Here is an 18,755-nt window from a genome sequence, read left to right on the forward strand (position 1 = left end):
AGCTCCTAGGGGTGTAGGGCAGCTGGACTGCCAGGTCCCATTTTCTTGAAGAGGTAACAGACAGAGATCTTGTGCCCCGGGAGTGTGCCAGAGAGGCCTAGAATGAAACAGTGCTGGAGCCTACCCATTCAGGAAGTTGAACATGCATAGGGCCATTGAGGTAGGACCTAAACACAGCAGCCTGGTGAGTGTCCAGTAGGCTTGGCCAGGGCTGTGATATCAAGGCTTACCATTAGAGCCTTGCCAATCTGTGGATATACGCTTTCTATCCATGGATGCGGACATCTGTGGACCATGTTTGCGGATAGATGCGGATTCAAATTTTGTATCTGCGCAGGGTTCTACTTACCATTACCAGGATCTGGGAAAGACCCAACTTCCCCAGACTCCCGCTACAGAGCCTCTCTCTGTCAGCTTGTCTCCCTGGAGAGCCCCTGGAAACTGATCCCCCTTCCTCTCTTGAGAGGGCTTTATAACGGTTTAGTGTCCTTATGATTTCTAGGCTCCAGTCACTTCATGCTGGAACCTGGCAGTATGTCACTGCCCTGTTATTTCCCCCCAGCCTTTATTGGAAGGTTTGCTTATTTATTGCTGTCGTGTTGCTTTTCTGCTTGTTTTTTTTCCTGACAGCCCTCTCTTGAGCTAGATCAATAAATTCAAATAGAAAAGTCTATAACCAGATATACAAGAACTTCACCACACTGACCAGGTCACATACAGTGTTCATAAAATGATTATATCTCCGTACTCTTTTAGATTATTATATAGCAGCTCCACGTTTGCCATAGTCCTAATCCCAAACACCTTACGATCAAAGAAGAAAAGCAGCATATGAAGAAAGTAGAATGACAGACAACCAAACATATTTTATATATACTTACCATTTAAGAAAAAAATTGGCATTACATAAAAGAAATTTCCACTTTCTTGTCTCTCAGCTGAACCACCATATATTGGCTGATTTCTTGCAGTTACTGAGCAGATGCTGGTCAACTGCACTAATCAGTATAGTATCTTGGTGCCAAATACAGGAAGTTTAATTTTCATTGTAAGCCTAGTAGGGCTATATTCTCTGCTTCAACCTCAGAAAGGATTTTAGATTCTTAGATTTTATTTATCCCTTCTCCATCTTGCCAGCCAGTGTCACAAGGTCTTTTGAGAAAAGTCTAACACAAAATAGCAAGTGTGTGGACTGGTCTCTAATAGAGACAAGATTTGAGTTCATCCTGATCTTCTGTGGTAGAGAATTCCACAGGCATCCTTCACCTAAAATGACTCTGCTATGGCTCCGACATGTTTTGTAATTTCAAACAGACCATTGAGGTTGGTCCCTGTTTCCTTTGCCTGGGTGTGTGTGAAGGATTGGTATTGTATGGTTATGTAGCAAACCTCTAAACAAGTGGCTGTGGCCTTTCCTGATTTGGGATTTTTTTGTCTTGTGGCTTCTCAAACCAATTGGAACAGGGATCAAGTAGGGAATAGAGGGTGTGAATTTGTTATCTTTTTACTTTATAGATAGTTCCTGTGGGATATCATATTCTTAGTTCTAGACAGATTCTGTCTCCTGGGATATGCTGTTAGTAATATTGTAATTCCTGACATGGTATATATCTACTGTAGCCAATTTCTTGTGTACTATATTACCTTTTTGTTTGGCTAGCAGTTCTTGTTTTCAATGGTGATGGGGACTTTTGCATAGTCTGTGGTAATCCAATGGGTTGCCAAGCATGAAAGCTACCTTCCCTGTTTAGACACTTTTCCTGTGACCTATAAGTCAGAGAGTCCCTTGTGCTGAAGGTGCTTTCTACCATCAGCCTAGCGGGATAAACTATGTTGTCAGTTTCAGGTCCAGATTACTAAAATAAAAAAAACCAACCCATGGGTGTGGAAGATGGAAACACTAAGCCTACGGGGCCCAGCATTAGCAGTGGCCAGAGGAACTATACATGCCACTTCATGCTGGAGGGGAAAATGAAATTAACAGAAAATAGAAGACTGAGGATTTGACACTGTATTTACCCAGTGGTGGCCATTAACACATTCGTACACACTATCAAAGAAAAACACCAGTCAGTGACGTTTAAGAGTAAATGCTTTTAACTGAAAGCATAACTGTGTGTGATCAGTGCAATTTCTAGTGGAGAGATGTTAATAACAACAAACGCCTACTAGTCAATTTAATCAGAGGTCAAGGATTGATTAATCTTCCTTCTCACCTCTGGGGGCATGGGGTCCCACCAACTAACAAATAAGGTCCTTCAGTGCCATGGGAAGAGGCGTTTGCAATGCTGCTGCTCAAGCTATACTTATTTTGTGGGTTAATATAAGCTTTCAAGTTTCTAAGGCTGTCAATCCATTACCTTTCCTGAGCTCTAAATTCATTCTATGAAAGAAAAAATAATCAAACCTTGTCTAGCTGTCCTTGTTGAAAAATGAGAATCCCCCTGATCTGTTCTAAAGGGATTTTCAAAGATCAGTTTAGCTATAATCTACAGTAAACACAATATAAAGCAGTGTCCCTGAACCTGACCTAAGTAGTGCAGAATAAACGTTTATTGAACAGCTGCTAATACAACCATTTGGAAAGCATCTTGCATAAGAAAAAGGAGACACGCTATTTGAGGCCTGGTCTACACTAAAAGGTTAGGTTGACCCAGCTACATCACTCAGGGGTGTGAACAATCCACATCCCTGAGCAATGTATTAAGCCAACCTAACCCTGGAGTAGACAGCGCTAGGTCTATGGAAGAATTCTTCCACCTCTCAGGGTAGGTCTACACTTACCTCCGGGTCTGGCGGTAAGCAATCGATCTTCTGGGATCGATTTATCGCGTCTTGTCTAGACGCGATAAATCGATCCCGGAAGTGCTCGCCCTCGACGCCGGTACTCCAGCTCGGCGAGAGGAGTACGCGGCATCGACAGGGGAGCCTGCCTGCCGCGTCTGGACCCGCGGTAAGTTCGAACTAAGGTACTTCGAATTCAGCTACGTTATTAACGTAGCTGAATTTGCGTACCTTAGTTCGAAGTGGGGGGTTAGTGTGGACCAGGCCTCAGAGAGGTGCAATTACTTATGTTGACAGGAGAGCCCCTCCCCACTACTGTAAGTAGTGTGCACACTGAGGCATTACAGCGATGCAGCTGCAGAGCTGCAGCTGTGCCACTGTAGCGTTTCAAGTGTAGAAAAGCCCTGAATATGATCACTTTCTCAAAACTATAGATGAAACCCTACTAATTCTGGAGTGTCCATTTTTCTAAGTAATAGAAACCTTATGTGGCATCTTCAACGAGGAGTTTATAACACTCCACATTAAGGAAAAAGGGGTATCTATACAAAGTTCTCAGCTTAGATGACAGGTGGCTATAGAGTGCTAATGCTTGATGAAAATGCTGCAGTGACAGCACTTAAACAGTCTTGAACTTGACATGATCTAGTTCAGTGTTTCTCAACCTGGGGGCACTCAGAGGTGTTCCAGGGGGTACATCAAACTCATCTAGATCAGTGTTTCTCAACCTGGGGGTTGCAGATCCCAGTGGGGTCATGGGACAGGTGTGGGGGGGTGGCAAGTGCAGGGCTGGCATTAGGGGATGGCAAGTAGGGCAAATGCTTGAGGTTCCATGCTATAGGGGCCCAGTGAATCTATGTTACATGCTTCAGCCCCGCTGCCTGGGGCTCAGGCTTTAGGACAAGGCTCACAAGTGAAAAATAGGCTCAAGTATGAAATGTAAGTACAATATTTACATTCCAATCAATTTATTGTATAATTATATGGCAAAAATGAAAAAGTAAACAATTGTTCAGTAATAGTGCGCTGTGATTCAAAATCAGACATAAAAAGGCAAAAGTAAGCAAGTAGTTTTTAAGTGAGCTGAAACTTGGGGTACGCAAGACAAATCTGACCCCTGAAAGGGTACAGTAGTCTGGAAAGGTTGAGAACCACTGATCTAGTACAGTCAGAGGGAAGAAATATTTTTTCTTTATTCTTCAGCAACAGTCTGCAGCAATAAACTAACTTTCTACTAAAGAAAGTTCTCCAGGAAATGAAAGGAAAGGTGTTAAAAGCCATCTTTATGATAGTGTACACATAAAAGCATTTATGAGAAAAGGAATGACCTCAGAATTTCCAGACACATCAAAATAGCTCAAAACCGTAAATGAATGACCAATATTACTCCTGGGGGGATTCTGCTCTGATGCGGGGGGCACAGAATTCATATGGCCGGCATTTTTCTGTGCCCCCTGCGCAACAAAATGCCAAAAAAAAAAAAAAAAATCTGCCAGGGGACACATGCATCTTCCCCAGCAGCACATCTGTTTCAGCGTGCCTAGAGCAGCCTCAGAGATGGGGGAGGGTAGCTAGGCATGTATTCATCATCCTGCGTGTTCATCATCGGGGGGTCTGGACTGAGCGTACGTGCATGCCAGTGACTTACTTCTGGGGGGAATTTGCAGAATTTTGCAAAATTTTAAAATATTGTGCGCATAATTTTTTGGCACATAATTCCCTCAGGAGTAAAATATAGCAGGAAAGACTATGAATGTAATGCACTGTAAGAAAAATAAAGTAAAACAATTTTATCAAACAAATAGTTTTCCTGTGAATATAACAGATGTAATACCTTTCTAATACCAGCCAAAACTCCCAAATGATGACAGTCAGAGTCCCGCCACCCGGCGCTGACAGCGATTTCTAAGTTAAATTAAGCCTCAATCATGATCTCGGGATAGAACTCTCAAATGTTTGAGACACATTTGAGACTTCTATCGTGAGATCATGAGTGAGGCTTAATTAATGAGTGAGGATCATGAGCGAGGATAATAATCCATAATTGCCTCCAATGGCATTGATTCTATTTTATAGCTGGGAACTTCTATGCAAAATGCTAATTCTCATGCATGTAAATGATGCCTTCAAATCTATTTGAAGAATAATATATTACCATAACTCCTTTCAATTTATTGAGCTCTTTCTATCTAGGGGATATTATACACAAACATCTCGGGTAAGTTGAAGCAAGTTATGTTAAAATTTTATGGATCATTCATGTGTATAACAAACATTTGCCTTTTTATTTATTGTAAAATTTTGGCATTGAAGTTTATCAAACAAAATAAAACAACAGTCAGTCACTCTTGCTTTTCTTACTTACCTCTTCCCTTTTTTGTCCCTCTTTCCCTTCCTTCTATATTGGCTATCATTGCTTTCGTCTTTTTAAGTACGTTTTCTTTTCCTTTCCCTTCTCTTTACCTCTGCACTCTTCCTAATTTTTTCATACTTAAAATATTGCCAACCGCAAACCTTAAAAAATCGGTAGTCAGACCTCAAAATACAAATTTGGCTTAAAAATAATAAAATATGAGGTTTGTTTTATTTGCCTCTGGCTTCTGAGCCCTTAGGGTATATTCGTGTCACCTTTTCAGGGTTTTCTCTGCAAACACAAAGCCTAAAAATTACTTAAAAAAAAACAAAACAAACAAAAAAAAAACCCACCACCACCCTCTCTCCCCCCAAAATTCTCACAATCAATTCACTATAGAAGCTGGGTCATGAAGAAAAATGACAAATATGTTGATACTTGCAATAAAATCACAATTCAGCAACACTACTTTCCCTTCCTATTCTTCCTTATCCCTAGATTCTCTCTCTCCCATATATCCTATACTCTCATACACCCCGAAGCATGTACACAAAGCCACATATGCAGACAATCCTAATATTAGTATCTAGGGCCCTACCAAATTCACGGCCATGAAAAATGCGTCACGGACCATGAAATCTGGTCTCCTGCCATGAAATCTGGTCTTTTGTGTGCTTTTACCCTATACTATATAGATTTCATGGGGGGAGACCAGGGTTTCTCAAATAGGGGGTCCTGATCCAAAAATGGAGTTGCAGGAGGGGGTCACAAGTTTATTTTAGGGGGGTTGCAGTATTGCCACCCTTACTTCTGCACTGCCTTCAGAGCTGGGCAGCCAGAGAGCGGCGGCTGCTGACTGAGGGTCCAGCTCTGCTGGCAGCAGTGCAGAAGTAAGAAGTAAGCTCTGCTGGAAGCAGTGCAGAAGAAGTTCTCCAGCTGCCCAGCTCTGAAGGTAGCGTCGCCACCAGCAGCAGTGCAGAAGTAAGGGTGCCAATACCATACCATGCCACCCTTACTTCTGTGCTGCTGCCTTCAGAGCTGGGTGGCCAGAGATTGCTGATTGATGGCCCAGCTCTGCACACAGCAGCACTAAAGAAAGGGTGGCAATACCATAACATGCCATCCTTCTGGTCTGCTGCTGCCACTGCTCTTCCAGCTGCCCAGCTCTGAAGGTAGCACTGTCACCAGCAGCAGTGCAGAAGTAAGGGTGGCAGTACCGTGACCTTCCCCTCTCCCCCCCGCAACTCCTTGTTGGGTCAGGACCCCTACAATTACACCATGAAATTTCAGATTTAAATAGCTGAAATCATGAAATTTAAGATTTTTAAAATCCTATGACCGTGACATAGACCAAAATGGACCGTGAATTTGGTAGGGCACTATTCATATCCATGCCCACACTTGTATAGCTGTACAAATTTCTAACTAGTTGCCTATTCCCACTGTCATTGCAATGGCTAGAGGATGGGCATTTCAAGAAGATGTTACCTCATCCCCACACATGTGAGGACAGAAAGGTGTTGGCGATCACACTGCCCTTACAGACTAGCCTTGTAACCCACTGAAAAGGGCCCAAACAGACAAATGTCCAGGCTTGGTTTTACGGAATCAATAATTAACATTTGTAAAGAAGTCTGAAATGCTGTGATGAAAAGCTTACTATAGACGTGCAAAATACTTTGCACACAGCCATAAAATACTCAATTAAATATCAATTCAAGTACTTGATTTACAGAAACATACTTGTTCTTGCACTCCTAATTTGTACACTCAAATACTGCATGTGTACACTATCTGTATGCATAAATGTCCAATTAGATACCTAACTAATCATTTGTGCTTGCAAATACCTGATTTGCACTCACATTTAAGGTAGCTGTACACATAAATCAGGTCCTAAAAATATGATGCTGCTATTAAAGGGAAAAAGAATGGTTTTCTACTCTTCTATTGATTTATCATTCATATCTTCAGCTCCTTCTTTAATATCCTTTACATACTTTTATTACTCTACATAAACTCAGTTATTTTTCCTAAGTCTCCAAACTCTCTTTCATACCTTTACATCAGGCCTTTAAAGAAAGCTGAGGACAGCTTTGAATGTTATGTAACTGCCAGATGAGGAGCGAGCCATTATAGGAGATGACCAAAGGTTGCTAAATATTGCTGATTTTCAGATCACAAATATTCTGAACATTTATTAATCTTATTCCAATTACTTTATTTATATTTTGTGAGCATTAAGTAATACCCACGAACTAAAAACAATCTGATTATATAGTGAATAATTATGGTTACCTGGAATAGCTTCATGTGCTGTCAAAACCACGCTTATAATAGGATTTTTAGCTCCTGAAATCTGGTCGCCTTCCTTTGCGGATAGAGTTTTCTCAGTTTTCTGTATCCGTGGCCTCTTCGGAGTTTTTTCTCGCTCATCTTCCTTCCTGTCAAGGTCAACGTCAGAATCATTACCTAAAGAGCAAACATCAAAAAGAACATAACTATGTACAAGTGAAATGTTGTTATATATTTACACCGTGGAAAGAATGGGGAGATACTTAATGTAATTATATGTATTAGGGAAAGCAGATTTAAAAATAAAAGGTGGGATTTTCAAAAGCCCTTGAGTGATTTAGGAGCATAAGTCCCTCTTAGAGTCATGTGTATTCTTAAATCACACAGCCACTTTTGAAAATCCCACCAAAAGGTTTCTGAAACTGGATGACTTTGTGAGCTAGCGAACAGAGGACCGCAAACAGGGGAGTTTGAGAGAGAGTGAAGGAGATCCCCCTGCTGAACAAACAAGGTGCAAGTACTAACCTTGGGGTGAGTGACTTTGTTTGACTGTTTGTGTTTTTCTTTTTCTTTCAGGTTATTTAAGTTACAGGGTCAACTGGGATCAGCCTTGTGATCACCCTCCCCCTGTGTGACTAACGAGGGGGTAGGGTTGACCTAGGAGGGAAGGCCTTAAAAGCCAGAGGTTTCAGCGTGGTAGCCGTGTTAGTCTGTATCAGCAAAAACAATGAGGAGTACTTGTGGCAGCTTAGAGACTAACAAATTTATTTGAGCATAAGCTTTCGTGGGCTAAACCCCACTTCATCAGATGCATGGAGTGGAAAAAAACAGTAGGAAGGTATATATACACAGTACATGAAAAGATGGGAGTTGCCTTACCAAGTAGGGGGTCAGTGCTAACGAGACAATTCAATTAAAGTGGAAGTGGGCTATTCTCAACAATAGAATACCAAGGGAGGAAAAATCACTTTTGTAGTGGTAATGAGGCCAAAGTAAACAGGGTGGCCCATTTCAAACTATTGACAAGAAGGTGTGAGTACTATGGAAATTAGTATGGGAAATTAGTTTTTGTAGTAACCCATCCACTCCCAGTCTCTACGCAAAAGAATACATGGACACAAATCAGACGTCAAGAATTATAACATTCAAAAATCAGTCGGAGAACACTTCAATCTCCCTGGCCACTCAATAACAGACTTAAAAGTGGCAATTATTCAACAACAAAAACTTCAAAAACAGATTCCAACGAGAAACTGCAGAACTGGAATTAATTTGCAAACTGGACACCATCAAATTAGGCCTGAATAAAGACTGGGAGTCAATTGTTTGACCGTGGTCACCCCATTTAAGGTGGTAAACTGTTATGCATCAAACCCTTAGAGTGACAACAGCCCTAATATATCTAGGCTGTCCATGGGAGGGCTGGTCAGTGCAGAACACACATTTTCGGGGGGAAATTCAGAATTGGGAATGTGTTGGAGTCATCCTGCAAGTAATAACCAAGGCTGGTGGAAGCCAGGATGTGGCTGGTCTTTGCTGACAGGCTGTGGCTGCACGCAGACATTCGGGGAGTGATTTACACACTGGCAGGCTGTTTGCGAGCAACTCGGGAGAGAGCTACCAAAGCAGGGCACTGCAAGGTACCCCAGGTTGCAGGGCAGGAGGTAACACAGAACTTCACTGGTCTGGATTGCACCCAAGAACGTCACAACTATGTTATATAAAGATATATTATAGGCCAAATTCAAAAAAGTGATGTACATTATATGAGTACATGGGTATAGGTCAGGGGTGGCCAACCTGTGGCTCCGGAGCCACATGCGGCTCTTCAGAAGTTAATATGCGGCTCCTTGTATAGGCACCGACTCCAGGGCTGAAGCTACAGGCACCAACTTTCCAGTGTGCCGGGGGGTGCTCACTGCTCGACCCCTGACTCTGCCACAGGCCCTGCCCCCACTCCACTGCTTCCCACCCCCTCCCCAAGCCTACCGTGCCCTCGCTCCTCCCCCCCCAGAGCCTCCTGCTTGCCACGAAACAGCTGATTGAGAGGTGCGGGGAGGGAGCGGGAGGCGCTGATCTGTGGGGCTGGGAGGGGTGGGAGGTTCTGGGAGCGGGGGGGGGTGTGCTGATGAGGGGGCTGCTGACATATTACTGTGACTCTTTGAAAATGTACATTGGTAAATTCTGGCTCCTTCTCAGGCTCAGGATGGCCACCTCTGGTATAGATTATATACCACAAGGGAGAAATGTAGCAGGGAAGTAAAAAGCAAAGATTTTAAGAAATTGTATGTTAGTGTCCCATACAAAATTTGTTTCATCATATTTTTCTTCCCTGTCGTCTGGTCATCTCTGTATGCAATTTATGCTCACTAACTTGTAAATCTCATCACCATTTGAAACACCTCTGAATCTGTAAATTAATATAGTTTTAAGAGATTACTGCTGTTTTTGTTAGACCATTTGCATCGGGAACAACAATTTCACAATCAAGATTCAGCCTGATTGGAGCTGACACCTCTGAAAATAAGAGAAAAATATAAAGATGAGGGCAGATTTTTAAATATAATACAGTTGCCATAGCACTAAACGAAAAACTGTGTTCTAAAGCTATTATTGCAGTGCTGTATTCAAGCACTACTGCCAAAGGGCCAGACAATGGACCAGCCCTACACAGCTGCATGATTATATGGGGAAATAAGATCCCCCATACTCACTCCTCTACACGGCCTCCCTGCACCTCCACGGCAGACAAAAGGGAAGAGCCGGGACTGATCACCTGTTTTCCCCCCCTCCAAATTGTGCCCCCTCTCTGAGGCACAATTCCTTCCCTGGGTTCCCATTCAGAGCTAGATGCAAAGAGTGGAGGAAGATAGCACAAAGCGTTAATGTGGGCTATGGCTAACATAAGAGTGAAAAAAATTAGTCTTCTAAACAGGAAGAAATATTAATTAACAGATGGGACAATACTGACAGATTCAGTCTGTCAGTGACCAGAAATCTGTTAGGAATTTAAAATAACTTGCCAAGATAGTATAAAATTCAATAAAGCTCCAATCAATAAATAGGAAGTGATAAAGGTGAACAAACACTATTCGGAAAAGAAAGCAATGAACTTGTCAAAGAGGTTTTTAATTGGAAAAATACAATAATTGTAGTCTGAAGAGACATAGCAGTTCCTTCAATTCAAACACAAGAAAAGATCTAAGGAGAATATATGTATTATGTTACATACTGCTCACCTGTGGTCATTTATGCGGTCTGATACCTTGCCAGAAGCCCAAATAACAACAATCAAGGGAGAACAAATAGAAGAAGCTTAGTAATAAGTCTATTTGGACCAAGAAATTAACATGTGCCACGATCAGGAAGGTGAACTCTTACAAAGAAACAAAGCAGGTTGGTGCGCATTCAATTCTATCAAGGATGTCCTCCAAGGAAAAATCAACAAGGCAACATGCGCCAGCCTTTTCAACTCAACAGTACGGCCAGCAATGTTGTACAGCAGCGAAACATGGGCGCTGACGAAGACAGAGGCGCAGCAACTGTCTGTCACGGAGAGGGCAATGTAAAGAAGAATTCTGGGAATTTCAATCTGTGACCGAGTCCACAGTGAAGCGATCAGACAGCAGAGTGGAGCGCAGGACATGGTGAGAGCAGGCATAGTAAATGCGAGAGGCTGGGCATAGAGCGAGACTGACAATCGATGGACTGCAGCTGTCGCTGAGTGGTACCCACAGGAACTGAAATGACCACTCGGCCGACCTCCAAAGAGAAGGGAAGATTTTATCGTGAAAAGACATGGCCGCACATGGAGAAGGAAAGCCAGGATACAAGAAGAATGGAAAACGTGTTGTGATCCGCGCAATCTATATGCGGGCTGAAGGACAGATCAATCAAGGTGATTACTGTGACAGTCCACCTCTGAACCTCTGTAAATTAGGACAGTCTTAAAAATGGGTGTGCAGAAATAATTAACTTTAGACCAGCATACAGTAGATCAATTTAACACTATATAGAATCCTTATAGAATTTCTCAGGACAATAGTGCTTTATCAAAATCTCATTTTAAATTCAGTATGTAAAAAAGTTGCAGCAGGCTGCTAAAAGCTAAACATGAAGAAATAATTCTAAAGCGACAAATATCTTTTACTCTTGATAGTGGGCCCAATCCTGAAATGTGTCAAGTGCCTCAAACAAGGTCTTGCAACTCAATTCCCATTGTATTCAGTGGAAGCTGGGGATGCTCAGCACCTTGCAGAACTAGTCAAAGTATTTGCAAAGGTGCTTAGAATATGTTCAATGCAATAGAAATGCTGTTATCAAAAAGATCCAACTAGGGGTCAAGAATTGGTAAGAGGTAAAATTTGACTGATCAGTAAATTTCAAGTTACAGTTAATGCTGAATATCAGTGTTGTGATCATTGATGAGGCAAGTCTGAAACAACATGTATATGATAAACTTCTGTCTAGACAATGTTTGGTCTCAGCCAAGTCCTACAAAACCTCTCGTGTCCCATCCTGCAGCCCTTACTCACATAAGCAATCCTCCCTCATTTGCATAGTCTCATTGACTTTTATGGGAGTTGCAATTGCTCAGGCTCCCCAAGGTCAGGAACTAAAGAGTGGAGAATGACCCCGCCAAGATCTTTCGACTAAACCTCATTTTAATTTACAAGGCCATGCTATTTCTGAGTTAAGACTTGACAAAAACGCATGACAAAAATTTTCAAAACATAACTAATGCCTATTTTTTTCTGAGACCCTCCACATGTACAAAATCTGAAATGGAAGTGACCTGTTTCGTGGATACTGGGGTGGTGTGGGGAAACAGCTTTACAATGGAAAGCCAGTCTCGAAGTTAACGAGGGAGAGGATACTGGCTCTCTTTAATGAGAGAACTAAATTATTGCTGAGGTAATCTCATTGGAATAAACAACTCTGCCTTCACTGTTGTAGTTTATGCATTCTGGCATGAGTGTTTTCTGTTTTCTCCAAATAGGACACCTCACCCCATAATACTCCTGGTGTATTATAAATGAAGCTTCATGAGTGGTTTTAAGTTGATTTAGGAGAAAATTAAATGCATTCAGCTTAGAAGGTCTAAACAAAGTTTTGCCAAATGGTAAGCAAAAGTATTTGCTTGCTCATAACAGCTTTATTTAAATGAAGTTCCTCACTTCAGCTCCCCCTTGCTAAGGCACATCACGCAGTGAGTCTGAACAGCTGGCACTTCGATTCAACAGACTAATATATTGACCTTCCCTGTCCAGTGAAATGCATTTTAAATCCCAGTTGTGCTTGTACAAGTAATATAATGCAGTGCCAGATCTTTATACCACATGTAAGGAATGTTCAAATTGGTGGTGATGAGAAAGGCTACTGTCAAATCCATGGAGTATCAATATTTTCAATGTTATTTCAAACTAGACTGTTCAACCATCCCAATTTTCTGATCAGAATCCCTAATTGGAGGTGCTGCCACGTGCAGCCTTAATTGGAGGCATGCCTGGTGCGTCCTCAAGGCACCACTACCAATACCTAATTGGCATGCTGGAGTGCTGTTCATTGAAGGATTTTAAGTTTTTCTTTATTCCACTAGGCCTCTACAGCAGTGGTTCTCAAACTAGGGCCGCCGCTTGTTTAGGGAAAGCCCCTGGCGGGCCGGGCCGGTTTGTTTACCTGCCGCGTCCGCAGGTTCGGCTGATCATGGCTCCCACTGGCTGCGGTTCGCCGCTCCAGGCCAACAGGGGCTGCAGGAAGGGCGGCCAGCACATCCCTCGGCCCGCCCCACTTCCTGGAGCCCCCATTGACCTGGAGCGGTGAACCGCAGCCAGTGGGAGCCCCAATCAGCCGAACCTGCCAACGTGGTAGGTAAACAAACCGGCCCGGCCCACCAGGGGCTTTCCCGGAACAAGCGGCAGCCCCAGTTTGAGAACCACTGCGGAGGTAGATACTATGGTGCTACAGATCAGGCCTAGGGGCTCCCTTCTCCAGTAAGTACAGTGTGGGGAGGGAGCCAGGGTTCCAGCTGTGGCTAGTTCTACTCTGGGTCTGGCATAGTTGAGAGCAACCTCAGGGCTGCTCTAAGTGACACCAGCTGTTAATCATGCCCAAGGAGCCATTGGCCACGCAAGGGGTCTACAGGATGCAGGTGTTGCACTGATCCAAGAGGAGGGGGAAATTCCTCTTGTAAATTTTCAAAACTGGCCATGCAAAAATATTATGTGAAATCAGTAATTACTTGTGTAAGTATAACACAGGAGTGGCCAAATTTACTGACCCTCCGAGCCGCATACAATAATCTTCAGGAATTTGAGAGCTGCAAGACATGCACAACCTGCCCCACAGGGCGGTGCCTGCCGGGGCATGCGGCTTCTGCCCCGATGCTCCCAGTGGGGCTAAAGCCCTAGTCCCACCACAGGGCAGAAGATCCTAGTCCCACCACCCTGCCGGAGGGCAGAAGCTCCAAGCTCCCCCCCAACCCAGTCTGGTAGGTGAAGAATGGGGTGGGGTGCGTGGGAGGCTCTGCGAGCTGCACTTTAACTGTAAAAGAGCCACAGGCGGCTTCACAAGCCACAGTTTGGCCATGCCTGCTATAGCGTTTTTGTGACCAAAATGGAGTCTGCTCTGTAGGGCAGCTCTGGCCAAATAAAGGCACATGCAGAAACACAGCAGGTAAACTCCTTTCCACCCCAAGAGCACCTTTTCTAACCCCCGGGACTAAACTCACACACACACACACACACACACACAAATATCAGAGGGATGAATGTAGAAAAACAACAGGGAGAGAAGACTGGGGGGGGAGAAAGAGGGGGGGCAATAAAACAAAGGTTACATCCAACACAGAGACCCATGTGCCTGGCACAGTATAAAAGGACAGACACCAAGCAATGCATCTAGACTCAGAGTTTAGGAATCCTGGGCAGAGTTCCAGTCTGGTAGTGAGTCTTCAGCACCTGGTCGTCTTCAGCGCCAAGATACTTTCCCCAGCAAACCCCTTGGGTGCCCTTTTCTGCCACAATCTGCAAACTCACAAAGGGACAATCTCCCCACTTAGCTAACTACAGCCTCCCTCCTTACTCCCAACGCAGTCACAAGACCCAGTACTCTCAGCCCCATACAGCTCTGGGTAACTGTGATACTGGGTCCGGCTCCAGTTTGTCCATCTCAGGTGATTCCTTCCTGGCACAGTGCTCCTCCTGGCTCCTGTCCTGGGTCGACTGCTCCGTCCTTCCTGGGCTTTGGGCTGGCTCAGCTGCTTTGCTACAGATGGGCCTGCTTGCTGTAGACCTCTTGTTTGGAGCTACAGACACACACCTGCCCCAGTTACTCCCCCTACTTCAACTCTCCTCCCCCCAAAACAACCAGCACTTCCTCTTCCTGAGGAAGGTTTTTAAAGGAGCCGTGCTCTCTAAACACCAACGGGATTACATTTGCATAAAACACCCATTTGAGTGAGAAGTGAGAATTACTTATTGACAGTCATAAGTAAACTTTTTAAAAAGCACCGAAGTGACTTAAGATAGCAAGTAGTTTTCAAAAACGATTTAGGCTCCTAAGTGACTTAGAATCTTTGAAAAATGTTATCCCCTGTCTACATAAGAAAATTGTACCTGTTTAACTTAAGTTGAATTTTAATCTGATTTATTTAAACTAGTACAGCCTCCTGCATAGATACTTATTTTTTGGTTTAAGAGAAGCTTACTTTGGTATTCATGACTCTCTCACAAACCAAGAAGAGAATGAGCTGGATTCATAAATTTTGGGTTTGGACTTTTTTAGGGTATTCAAAATTTCTTGATAAGTGAACTCTGGGAAATGCAGGTGAGCTGTGGATTGGTGGGTGCAGGTGGAGTGGATCCATGCTGTTTCAGAAGGCTTCCCAAATGTGTGATCCTTTCAGCAAAGTAGGATAGTTCACAGTGTGTAGTGCTTGGCTCTGATGCAGGTTGTAGGCACTTGGGACTGATGAAGCAATTTACCACCTTTGATAGCTCCTTGATGCAGGATTTGGCCGCCCCAGTGGAGGCTCATAGGAAGGTATTTTTGTCTGGTAATACAGCCTGACCATAGGCTCTGAAGAATTTATTATGTTTCATCCTGTCTAAATCGGCCTTTGTTTTCTGCCATCAGCACTCAAGTTTCCACATCCTCTCTTCAGCCAGTGCAGACTGTCAGAAAACCAAGAAGTTCTGTGTGGGTGATGGGAAGGAAGGGACTGTTTAGGGGCAAGTGTGCCAATGGCTGAGGCCAATGTAGAATGACAATGATTCACCGATTCTCAGACTCCTCGTCCTCTGGGTGGGGTGCTGTTGTCCTTTTAGCAGGCTTTGGAATTTGTTGGAATCCATGAGTCTTCATGGTCAAATCAGGATCACTGGTTTTTATTGCTGCCTGAGTGCTGGAAGGTCTCTGACCACTGCCTTAATGAGGTGACGGTCTGACAAGACAGTGACTGGATTGTAATGTCCTTTATCTTGATATCTAGGCCTAAGATCAGGTCCAAGGAATCAGCCGCTGTGGTGAGTGAACCAGAGATAATCTGTGAAAGTTCTAGGGAAGAAAGTGAAGAGATGGGTTTTTGCATTTGTAGCCAAGTCGATTTGAATTGTGAAATCTCCCAGGACAATGAGTCTGGGGTATTTCACCACCATTACTGACAAAAGTGTCAGTGAGCACTTTTCTGTATCCTTTTGTCTGTAGTGGCCTATAAATAATCATAAAAATCTGTGTTGGCATTGGCTCTGGTTTCCACTGTTAGTAGAATGAAAATGTCTTACCTGAGGCATCTCTCTTACATTTGATGTTTGCAGAGATGAATGCAGTACCACCTGCTTGTCTGGGTCTGTGGTGTATGGAGTACCTTGGGGAGACGAGGTGGGCTAGCACAGTGTTTGCAGGATCATCTAGCCAGGTCTCAGGGATGCAGACTATATCAGGCACTTCATAACTGATGATGTTGTGTGTTGGTTTTTGTTTCTTAGCAGCAGATCTTGCATTAATCAGCACCAACTTTAGTTTGTGATACTTTCTGCTGTCTGCTTCTGACCTGTGCCTACCTAGTGGACCTGTGCAGTGTGTACAGATGTTAGATGTCTAGAATCTGGTCTGAGACACACCAGGAAGGTGAAGTAATATCTTTTATTGGACCAACTTCTGCTGGTGGAAGGCACAAGTTTTCAAGCCTCAGAAAGATCTTCTTCAGTTCTGGGGAAGTAAACCAAAGTGTCAGAATCTGGTTTCTTATTTCTGCTTTTTCTGTTTTCTTGGACAGTTCCTCCCAATTTGAATTGTGATAGGAGATGAAGTAAATGTTGCCATTGGATGTTCCAAGTGGAAGAATAGTTACGTCATTTGCCATATGCCCTGGGAAAGGCAGGTCTGGTTGGATATCTTTTGGAGCTGTAACCTGGCTGAGTCCTGGGAATGGGTGGACCTGGAACAGTATGTTCCTGGAGTACTGGTATGTGTGCTGGAAGCATGGTAGAGCAGCAGTAGAAATAGTAATAAATGGTAGGTCTGACCCCCTCAAGAGGAAGTGTAAACGGCTTCACAGATCCACTTCCTTGAAATAAGCTGTCTCTGTTATCATGACGCCACTGTTACTCTTACCTGCTTTGGGAGGGAGGTGGAGAGGAGAGAGGAAGAGAAGTAGCACCTACCATTTAGTCTTGTCTGAGCCAGAACTGAAAAGTGGGTGGCAGTGAAGACTGGAGGAGCAGGGCTGGGACTGCTTCCTTGTAGAAGAACAGAGCCCATGGGCAACCTCTTTCCCAGTGGTGGCTCCTGAGCTGAGAGAGGGACAGGAAGGGGAATCACAGCCTCACTGAACCTTTTGAGAATTGACACAAATTTTCTGAAAAGTGAGAAGTGTCTGAAGGTTCTCCCCGTCTTTCCCCCAAGTGTGGGCTGCGTGAAGGGCCAGCTGGAGCTGGACCCAGCTGCTGTTGCTGGAGCTGTGTCCCTGCCAAGGGGAGAAAAGTGGCTGGGGGAGCAGGGACTCCGCTCCTTTAAGGGCTCGCGGGATTCTCTGCTGTTTCGCTGCTGGTGCTGGCCATGTACAGGGTCACATGGAGTAAGACCCTGCTTCTGCAGCTGTGTTCCTGCTGGGGGGAGAGAGGAGAGTGGCTGTTCCCACCTGAAACAATCATCATCATCGCAAATGCAAAGGAATGTAGCCTCCTTGCAGATAAAGCACCACCCAGATCAATCTCTAGCTAGGCCTTAACGTGGCCTGACTGGATATTCGGTCTATGTCCATTGTTGGCAATGTTATTGCACCACCAAAGCTTCTGGTGACCACATGATCATCAGCTGTGAAACAATGGCAGGGATTCAAGAGATTTTTGAGAGGTCCAGCTAAGTCACAGAATTATAGAAGTGAGAAATGATAGAGACCTGTTAGGTCTCTCAGTTCATTTCCTTGTGAACAATGCATAGGATTGACTCCAGTACAATTTGGCAGTGTTTTGTCAAGTTTAGTTTTAAACGTCCCATATGATAGGGCTTCAGACATCTCACTCAAGAGACTGCTCCACAGCCTAATGCATCTTACTGTCTAGAAGTTTCTTGATATTTTCCCTTTTACTTCAATAATGCCTATCACAGCTGAGTTTACACATTTTAAATATTTGTAAATTTATCATAACCCCCTTAATCATATTTTAACCAAACTAATTTTTCCTCAGTAAGTAAGTGAATAATGTGTTATTACCCAGTTTCAACCTAGGAATCATACGAAAAGGTATATGTTAGCTTTACCACTCTTTTAACCAGTAAGTGCACTTTATAATCATGAGCTTATTTTCATAGAAAGAACAGCTGAAATTATCAACTAAAAGTAGAATAGCATTATACCATTCCATACACAGAAGCTTAAAGACATGGTTGCCACAGCAATCATAATTTGGCACCAGAGAGTGTATGTAGGGTTTTTAATATTGCTGAATACACTTTTTAATTTAAGCCTTAATAAATTACACAATGTGGTAGAGTTACAGTTGCTGTGGAAACCATAACTGAATTTCCTGGCTTGTGTGTGTGCGTAAGTTCTCAGCTAGTGTTTTGTGGCTTTTTAAATTTCTTGGTGCTTTTAATTTTTAAGACTAATAGCGAAATTTCGAACTGCCATATAAAATTGAAATGGTTACACATAGAACTTACACATAGTAAGCTAGTGCATGCTAATTAGGACTGCCGCACCTTCTTCTTTACCCTCCTATACCATAGATGCATAGGGTGTCCACCAGTTTCTGCCATTTATTTTCATCTTTTGCCAATCTGTTCAGGCTTCTGAGTGTCATGTTGATGGATCTGGCTT

The 18,755-nt window shown here is 43.5% G+C and overlaps 1 protein-coding gene across 2 annotated transcripts in view; it reads right to left on the minus strand.

Annotated features, from left to right (window-relative positions):
• ZFAT (zinc finger and AT-hook domain containing) overlaps positions 1-18,755 on the minus strand; it is a 125,518-nt gene that overhangs the window by 77,815 nt on the left and 28,948 nt on the right. For both annotated transcript variants that reach the window (XM_026646675.2, XM_026646678.1), the window contains exon 4: positions 7,436-7,609. In XM_026646675.2, coding sequence (XP_026502460.1) covers positions 7,436-7,609 — 174 coding nt within the window. The remainder of the gene's footprint in view (positions 1-7,435; positions 7,610-18,755) is intronic.

The sequence above is a fragment of the Terrapene carolina genome, unplaced genomic scaffold, assembly GCF_002925995.2.
Source record: "Terrapene carolina triunguis isolate 2854851 unplaced genomic scaffold, T_m_triunguis-2.0 Scaffold58, whole genome shotgun sequence".
NCBI classification, from domain to species: domain Eukaryota; kingdom Metazoa; phylum Chordata; order Testudines; family Emydidae; genus Terrapene; species Terrapene triunguis.